Source organism: Haliaeetus leucocephalus, unplaced genomic scaffold, assembly GCF_000737465.1.
Source record: "Haliaeetus leucocephalus isolate CR32 unplaced genomic scaffold, Haliaeetus_leucocephalus-4.0 Scaffold76, whole genome shotgun sequence".
NCBI lineage: Eukaryota > Metazoa > Chordata > Aves > Accipitriformes > Accipitridae > Haliaeetus > Haliaeetus leucocephalus.
The window spans coordinates 523,568-533,380 of NW_010972512.1; the positions used below are offsets into that span (position 1 = coordinate 523,568).

The 9,813-nt window shown below is 41.1% G+C and overlaps 1 protein-coding gene across 1 annotated transcript; it reads left to right on the top strand.

The window, feature by feature from the left end:
* The first annotated feature begins 423 nt into the window (after positions 1-423).
* RAB11B (RAB11B, member RAS oncogene family) lies at positions 424-9,813 on the top strand. The gene is made up of 4 exons (XM_010580482.1): positions 424-635; positions 2,608-2,801; positions 4,452-4,532; positions 8,005-9,813. Exons 1-4 carry the CDS (start codon positions 424-426, stop codon positions 8,148-8,150), a joined length of 633 nt encoding a protein of 210 aa, XP_010578784.1. The 3' UTR covers positions 8,151-9,813.

Sequence of the window (9,813 nt, forward strand, 5' to 3'; positions counted from 1 at the left end):
AGGCTTTTCTCAGGCAGACAGGTTGCCTGTTGCCATGTTCTTGACTGTAGTGTTTCTTGAAGTGCGGGTTGCAGCCTTCCTCTGAAAAAGGTTGAGTATGCAAGGGACATCTAGTTACCTCTAATTACTTGCAGTGGCTTGGGGCCTCCAAAGCAATGTGTAGCTGCTGACAGTCCCTGTAGCAATTTCTCATTTCCATCTCTAAGGAACTGAGCAGCTGCTAGCAACAAAAAGGCTTGGGGCTGTTTTGGGGCTGGGGAAGCAAGCTGTGAGTAGTAGAGTCTGAGGTGTTGTCAGCATAACTTTCTCCTATGTTTATCTGGCCACGCAACTCCTCTGGGTCCTGCCTGCAAGGCAACGTAGCAGCAAGGTAGCACTACTGCACTATGTAAATGCTGGTATGAAGATTTAATTTCAAAAATAATGTTTTTTCTTTTAGTTGTGTTGATTGGAGACTCTGGAGTCGGGAAGAGTAATCTTCTGTCACGTTTCACACGCAATGAGTTCAATCTGGAGAGTAAGAGCACCATTGGGGTGGAATTTGCCACCAGGAGCATCCAGGTGGATGGGAAGACGATAAAAGCACAGATCTGGGATACTGCAGGACAGGAACGATACCGTGCCATTACCTCAGCGTGAGTACTATGTCTTTGCTCAGTGTAACAGCAGAATTCTAGCAGAGACAGTACCAGTAAATTTATGGGTAGAGAACTAATGAAACATATTTGGGACACATGACAAAATCATTACGACAGACTTCAGTGTAGATCCAAATCATAAGATAGCAAATACTTCTGTGTTGCTTGATTAATATAATTAAAGTAATTTTTAGATTCTAATGATACTATTATAGAAAAAATGACAGCTTAAATGAAAAGTGTGGGAAATTCTGTTTGAGTCTTGTGATCTGTTTTTTTTACCTGCCCTGTATGTGCTATCTTCATCATGTGGAATGAGTGTCATTTCTGATGGAAGCTGGGTACTGTCTGGCATCAAGTTTTAGTCTAGGCATGACAGCTTACCATAATGCCAGTGGCTTCTGGTCTTCATTGCCCCCTCAGTCTTGAGATTGAGGGTATTTTTAGGGCAGTCTGCAGCCACAAACTCCCTTGAAATCTCAATGACTGAATTAGTCACAGCCCTGAAAATTAGGTCCAAGAGTCCACGCTGAATAACCGGTAAATAGAAAGGCACCTGTGATAATGCTGACTGCAGCACTAGGCACATCCCTATTTAGAACAGTGGTGTTGAGAAGCTTTCATGTACGGCACCTTGTTAATCCAAACAGTGTCTTGAGATGTAACCTCTGGGTGTACCTACTTCTGTGTAGCTAGTAGGCAAAAGTATCTTTTAGAGGAAAAAAAAGAAAACCCTATTGGCAGGCCTAGTTATCCAGCGCATAGTCTGATCAGTGAGTTGAAATTTTGTAGTGTTACAGATGTACATGAGTTTTTAAAGGCACAAACTTGTTTCTGAATCATGCACAGATTGAGCCATTTGTATTAAACTCAGGGTAAGGGGAACTTTTTTCATTGAGGTGAAATAGGGTAATGCAGAATAGGTGGGAGAAAAATAGAAGAGCATGGAGCTCAAAGGGAATAATCTATAGGGAAGGAATGCAGAAACAATGTAAGGCAGAAACAGATGTAAGTGGTGATTTCAAATTGCATCTTTTCCGTAATTGTTAGTGTGTTTTTCAGAATTTTTTTTGTGACCCTTAAATTGTTCTTACTGCTGTAGAAGCTTAGCAGAAAAACTGCTGGCTGAGTCTTGTTCAGCAACAGACTTGGCCGATGAGAATGAGTGCATCTGTAGTCCTGCGATCCTGCCTCTCCTTTGTACTGGCACGAGCTCTTGCTTGACACATTGCTAGGCCAGTTCAGCTTGCTAAGCCAGCAGAACGCCAAGCAGCAGTAAGAAGTGAATGTTTTCTGCTGACTTGATGCTTTGAATCAGTTCAACGAGATGTCCAACGGGGGCTGGTGGAGCGGAGGAGAAATGTTAGGATTGTGTGGAAGAGAGATATGGACGTTATAGGATTGCTGATATAGATTGGCTTGTGCTGTCTTGAGCCCTTGGAATGGGCCCAAACGTGCAGTGAGGGAGCAAACTCTGTTGTTGCATTACGGGCTTGTGGATAAGTGTCAATATAGCCCAGAGTTCCCCTCTTTAATTTCTAAGAGGGACAGGAGGCATTTGAAAGATCAGCAACAAATACTGACATTTTACTAAGGACTATTTTTCTGGCAGAAAGATAAGTTATAACTTCACAAAAACCTTCTAGCAGTACCAATTCTGAAATGCATTGTGAGTTTTCTTGCACACTGTTTTAGCAGACTGAAGATGTCATAGCTTCCACAGTCTCTTCAGCATTTTGTTACATACATTGGAATTTTTGGGAATGCCATTAAAAAAACCCCAGCATTTGGAACTTAGTTTTAGGCTTAAAAACCCCCCAACAACAGTATTTGCATCAGCACAACTTTTTCCAACGCAGAGGGAATGTTTTTAACTTTTTAGTAGTAACCAGTATACAAGAGCCAGAGATACCAGGTTTGTTGGTATAACTCAGAGCTCTCTGTAAAGGAATGTGCCTTATGGTTTCAGATATTACCGCGGTGCTGTTGGGGCTCTTCTTGTCTATGACATTGCCAAACATCTCACCTATGAGAATGTGGAGCGCTGGCTAAAGGAGCTTAGAGATCATGCAGACAACAATATTGTCATCATGCTGGTGGGTAACAAGAGTGACCTCCGCCATCTGAGAGCTGTGCCCACTGATGAGGCCCGGGCTTTTGCAGGTTTGTAGACAGTGTGGTCTAGGTTGGTGCTTTCTGAACTTGATGATGTTGGTACAAGCTGTAATCATGCTATTGTTGTCCAGGACTGAACTTTCACCTCAAGTTTTATTTTTGACCCTAAAAAAGGCATTCAAGATTTTTATTTTTTTTTAAATGAAAATATCTTGGCTTATTAAATAGCATGTGTGGTTGTTTTGGGGGGTGGGTTGTGTTATGGTTTTTTGTTTGTTTTGGGTTTTGTTTGTTTGGTGGGTTTTTTGGTTTTTTTTTTTAATCTAGTGGTAGTACATGTTTTTGAAACACTGTCCTTGAGCTGCCTGATAGCTGAAGATTAAACACTTCCTTTAGCAAGGCTAGAAACAGTAAGCAACATTTAGAAGAGAAAATGTCACAATAGAAATATAAAATATCACAACACAAAATCTCTTTCCTGCCTTCCTAGAGGCCCAGTTCTACTGAGCATGTATTGATGTGGACAGCTGTGAATGAATACTGAACCTTCCCTGAGATGGTCTAGTTTCTGCTCCAGAGCACTGATGCATATAGTAGTGTCATCTAGTTTCATTTAAATGCAGTGATCATCATACTTGGAGATTATCAATTGTTGGGAGAAATCAAGTGGGTTATGTGAGCCGCTGCCACTGCATTACTTCTCTCTCTTATCTTGCTGAGCACTGGTCAAATACTCTTTTGCCCTTATAGGCCTAGGGACATTCAGCTTACTTTTGTGTGGATATCAAGCTTGGGGGTGGAATTTAAATGTATAGCCGTTAAAATCCTTGTAGGAATAGTACTAGGGCTTGCTTAAACATGTTTTCTGAAGTTTGCTAGTAAGCTAGTACCCTGTGGTTTGTAAAACCACTTTAAATTTTCAGATGAATGAGAAGTAAAGTCTATATAAGAGAAGCAAAACAAGTTAGTAGGCACTCTAGATAGTGCATTACTTTGATCTCTTGGTTCAACATCTTATTTTTTGTCCCCCACTTCCTACTAAGGCTGTTTTAAATAGCTAGTGATGGTACAGGTGTTGCTGTTTTCAGTTCTGTGACTGAAATTTGCCTATTTCTGGGCAGGTGGTACAGTACCATTCCAGGTGTCATGTTTGGGTGTTAATCACAATCTTTTTTTTTTTTTAATTAAAAAAATATATCTTTTGCATTGTAAGAGGAAAGAAGAAAATAGACTGTATTACCAGGGGGTTTATTGTAATTTGGAGGTGGGGTCTGATTAGGAAAGTGTAGAAGTGTAGGTCTGTTTATCTTTTTGGAGTTGCAGGAATTGTGACTCCTGTTGCAGCCAACATGCTTTTGCCTGTGCTCTGGCTCAAGGTATTTCTAGGTGTGATCTGTAGCCAGATGAGAATAATATTGTACTGTTTGACTGAACAAGGGCTGCAGTGAGGAAAACATTCTCACACTATGGAAAGGCAGTGGTCACAGGTGACGCTGCTGAAATGCTAGCAGCTAAATAAATGGCACACCAAGTTGTTCCTAGTGTAACAGTAAAACAAAACAAAACAAAAAAACCCCAACAACAACAAAAGACTTAGCCCTGGCTGATTGGCCTAAAAATAAAGGTGAAAACCTCAAAGTAAAGGTGAAATAAAGTGCTATTAATTTTTTTAACTGAGCAACTTGTTATTTATTACAGAAAAAAATAATTTATCTTTTATTGAAACATCCGCTCTGGATTCAACAAATGTAGAAGAAGCCTTCAAGAACATCCTTACAGGTATGGTTTATTATGGATTCAGAGGACCTCCTGAGGTAGTGGATCATCTTCATGGGCATGTTTTGCAGTTATCTAGAATGTTTTGGAAATGAATGTTGGGAATGATGGTTAGTTTGCAAGCCTTCTAATCTTGCCTTTGTGTTCTGCCTCCCACCCCACGCATACCTTTCTGCCCAAGAATCTGGAGGTTTCTAGTCTCCTGATGTTCCATGAATTCAAGCTATTGCAATAGCACTGTTGTAAAGGCACTAGTAGTTCTGTGCCTGCACAAAATTTAGGCAGCGAAGCCACAGGCATGCTAGGAAATTAAAAGTTGCAGTGTGTTCTCTTGCACCAAAGCAGACTGGTACATAGTATTTTTGTCCAGACTACTAAACTCTTGTTCTCAGATGATGGCAAGGGTTGTAGGTGACTATGCACCAACAGCATAGCTGCATGCAGACTGCCTTCTGGGAATGTCCCTGAAGAGTCCCAGGAATTGTCTAAGAATGTGATAGTGGTCAGAGCCAAAATGAGGCCACAGCTTATGACTTCCACTGCCCAAGAATGTTCCTCAGCACGTGTAACTGCTGTAGATGTGGCTGAGTGCACAGTAGCTAGTACTGAGTGCTAATCCTTGGAAGCAGAGTCCTGGGAAGTATGGTGCTGTCACACCCAAGGCTGTCTGAAGGAAACCATCATGGGCCTGCAGGACTGCTGAATTGGAGCTGACAAACTCTGATGAACTTGAACGACTCTGTCTTCCACTCCGTGTTCTGCATGTTTGATGTTTCAAAGCATAGTCTTCCACTCCTAAAATGAAGTAATTGCTAATTGGCAAAGAACCCTTAAAAATCATACCTAAATAGGAAGAGGGCTATCAAACAGGTATTGGATTACTGTTCTACCTCTGGCTGCCCCATCAGATCTGAATCTTGTCCTAAAGAGGAGAAAACACCATATAATTTGTTAGGGTATTTGTTCCATCTCTTGAAAAGCTCTTTAAGATCCATAACGTGAACAGTTGGCAGGATCCAATTCCTGACTGTTGCTTACCATAGCTGAATTCTAGACGGATAAACTGTTTCTATAGTCTTACCCCTGTACACTGTTTTGTGAAGTTGTGCCTGATTTACATGTCCCGCAACATCTCAAGATGAGCATTTTCTGAGCTTTGTTGTGACCAGATACTGATTTCAGTCAGATGAGAATGAGCCTTTGTTCTGGTTCTGCTTGATTATCAGGAAGTGTCTGGTGTATGTTGCTTACTGAATGCTGACCGAAGAACTGGCTTTGTATTATTGTTTCTTGATTATGTATGCATGAGCCTATTACTAGGAAAAAAGCTGAGTTTTAATATGGTGAATTCTGTAAGGCAGACTCTTTTAGGTTTCTTTTGCAGAGGTGTGCAGGGAAGCAGTAAGAACTGTTGGGATCACTAGATCTGGTGCTGGCCAAATCTGTTGGTACCAGAAATGTGTTGCAATTAAAGGAAGATGACCAAGAAGAGGCAGGCAGGAGAAAAACGGTAGCCAAGCTGCTTCTATAAGTAAAAAGACTGACAGACTAGGAATGGGTTATATTTGCTGCCCAGCAAGATTTGCGTTAAGTTACTAGAGCTACTGGTGAAGCAACTGGAGAACATTGCTGTTGAGACAAAGCCATGGAGAAGACCGCCTGCTGCCTGAGCTGGGACTGTCTCTTGTGCCGGGCAGCCTTATAGCAGATTCACTGCTTATCTGTGACACTTGGCTGGATCTGAGGCAACTTGCCTGGCACTTTGAGATGGTATCCATGGTTTTAGTGCTCTGAGCGTAGTTCAGCGGTCACCATCCATCCTGTCTTCCCTTGCAGTGTTGTCCTGAGACTGACCCTAGGTAGAGAAGATGGCCTATGGTTGCTCTAGGAGAGAGCCCCAATACAGTGTGCTGTAACAGATAAGGTACTTAGGGAGCCAGAACTGGAGCTGAGGTCAGGCATGGGCAAACTGAACTCAAATCACTATCTCTTAGCAGTGTCCTGTGCTCCCAAAAGTGTTGAGATTGTCCAGTTCAGGTACAGTGGGGATGTGACTGGTAAGACTGAGTAGTCCTGAAAAGCCTATTCCTAAAGTGGTTACGTGGGGGACAATTATCCTTCTAAGGGAGAAGAAGAAACCTGAGAAAAATATGCTGTGTAGAGCAGTGAGTTGGGAGCAGCTGCAGGAGACTTGGAGGAGGGAAGAGGGTGGGAGAAGCAGGACAGGAGTTTCCTTACTGGCCACCAGTTCGAGCGATCACTAAAGACTGGGAAAAAAAACCCCAAACCAAACAGATGCTACCCTAAAGAAAAAGAGGGCTTGGCAATGACTCTGAACAGCTAGTATTAAAATATATCACTGAGCGTGAAAGAAGGGGGATGTGACAATCTCTGTACAGCTCTCCTCATGCCTTTCAGCAGAAAGAGCTGAAGGTAGCCAGTGGCAATGAGATCAGTCTTGGGTTAAAGGTTTCAATTTTAAACAATGTAAATATGTGCAGCTTCTTTAAAATAAATAAATAAAACCCACATAGTGCCCCATGATTTTTTTATCCTTATTAAAGATTTTGGGTGTTGCTGTTTTGAGGCTGTGGCTGTATGAATGTGACCGTAATATTTACCGCAGACTTCCAGGGAGGTACTTGCCCTTTTCCTGTCTCACAATGGAGGGAAGTTGGAACAAGGGCTTATAGTCAGTGACATAAGTAATTTAAAAACCTTTCAACTTAAATTATTTCTACTAACTATGCAGTTGAAATGGTTTGTTTCTGAAAGCTTTTAACTTGGCAGTCTCTCTTCAGCAGTTACAGCCTTGTGGATCTGTGTGCTTTCAGGAATAAATTAATTTGAGTCAAATAAATTAATTCTCTCAGGAAAAGTATTTTCAGATCAATGTGGGGCTTTATGGAGCCATGTGGCTTTTTACTGTCATAGGTGAGAGAACTCATTTGTAGCAGAGAGGAGTAGGCATTTCTGTCATTTGGTAGTAGCAGCTTGCCAGAAGCTAGTGTGAAATAGATACCGTCATTGCTGCTGCACAATGATGTTTTGCAAGCATCCTGTTGATTGGTGTTTCTAGATTACGTTGCCCTTTTCTTTAATCAAAAATATGATTCCCTATTTCAGAAATGAGCATTCCTGTTCCTTTCTCATTTAAAAAGCCTTTTAATAAGGCTCCGTGTTCATGGAGTTGTTGAAAAAGAACATGATAGGAAGCGCTGTTGTGGAAGACAGTAGGGAATCTTGTCTTAATAACTTTTTCAGACAGAGTTGGCATATCCATTACAGAGCTGGAAAGCCAGCCAGATGTTACATGCCACAGCTGGTCAGACTAGATTCCCTTTCACAGCTCTCAGGTTAAAATCTTCTCATTCTTGGGTTCTAGCATCTTCTTTGACAGCTTGCTCTGACATGTGCATGTGCTCCATTGGAGGTAATGTCTTTCTGGGCTCTAACAAATCTGTTCTCATTTCAGAAATCTACCGCATTGTTTCACAGAAGCAGATTGCAGATCGGTCTGCACACGATGAGTCTCCTGGCAACAATGTAGTTGACATCAGTGTCCCACCAACCACCGATGGACAGAAATCCAACAAACTCCAGTGCTGTCAGAACCTGTGACCTCCTGTAGATGACTCTTGTGCCCTTCACTTCGTCTGTGCTTCATTTAGAAACTTGTGTGCACTTCTTATCTCCTGTGATTCAGTGACACCCTCTTCCCTCCTTTACCCCATTCCCAAGTCCCCTCTTTCACCTTAGAGCTTTAATTGTAGGGCTAACATTCTCCTCCCTCTGAAATACCCTTCAATGTGGTGACTTTTGGGCTTGAAATGTAGGCACTGATCTGATAGACATGTTTGTGTTGGAACACCTGCTGCTGGATATTATCCCATGAAACACTCTCCTCAAATGGTTTTGGGGTTTTTTTGGTTTTTTTTCTTCTGGGAGAGAAACCATGGGGACTTGACTATAACTATATTGAAGAAATAACTACATTTAGGTGACAAGGCTTTTTCCTCCCATAGTCAGATTTTTTTTTTCTTGTGTTTCTGTAAACATGGGGGAGAAATTAAAAGAAAATAGCTATCCTACCAAATGCTCTGTTTTCTGTCCTGATAAAGTCTCACAGTGAGGTTTTTAGTGGCTGCACACAGGTAAGAAAGCTGTTGAAAATAACATTACTTAGTATGTAATTACCCCTAATACAGTTAGTCTAGCTGTGTAGTTTACTGTTTCCTGCTTGGGAAATCTTTCCCTATTGTTTTATTTGGGAACAATGAAGTATGTCTGCATTGCTTTCTCTGCCACCATGAATGCCTGTGCTGCTTGTGCAGGCTTTATGAAGTGGCTTAATATTTATTCATGGCTTATGTTAATCAGTTAACATTATTGTACAGTAAGTGCCAGCATATTGATTTCAGAAACCTTTTGCAACCTGTACAAGTAGGCTTATTTTGTACTGTAGATCAGTGTCTGAAAGCAGGATCTTCTATAGTCCCAGCATTTTTTTGCATGCTGCTTTTTCTCTAGATCTTTCCTACCCCTGTTTGAGTGAGTGAAGCAATATTTTCATGTCATGTATATACCTGCACTTGTAAGGGTTTTGGTTGTTGTAGAGAAACACAATACTTTATACATTTTGTAAAACTTCTGCATCTTGAACTTTCTCTTCATGATCTTTCACTATTGACCTTGTGCATAATCTTCTTGACCTCTACTAAAATGCGTAATATTAAGATTTCACGTAATAACTACTAACCTGTTGTTTTCCTCTTATTCTGTTTTACTGAATTGCAGACTGTAATTCTCAAATGATTGTACTTCACCTGATGTAACAAATTTGTCATCAGCAGGGCTAACTACTATAATACTTTGTTTTGGTGAATGGGAAGAATGTTATCACAACATGTGTAGTCAGTCTCTTGCTAGCTTGTGAAAATCTTCTATGATGGCTTTTCATCATTCACTAGCTCTTACACACTTGCATCCCCTCTGGTATATGCTGAATGTTATGGTGAGGCAAATATGGGGTGAAACGATCTAAAGGAAGAGTTGGAGACCATCTGCTGCTCTCTGAAGGCTAGTGAAGCAATTTGCAGTGAATTTTTGCTCCGTGTTCTGAGACTGTACGTCACTTGATGAATCCTACCTGCGTATTAGTGAGTTGATTTTTCTTTTCTGATACAAAGCAAATATGAAACTGTGAATTGTGCTTGAAGGGGAAATCTGACATTCCAGTCTCAACTGTTCTGTCTGGTTATGTAATAAAATTAAGGGCGGTTAA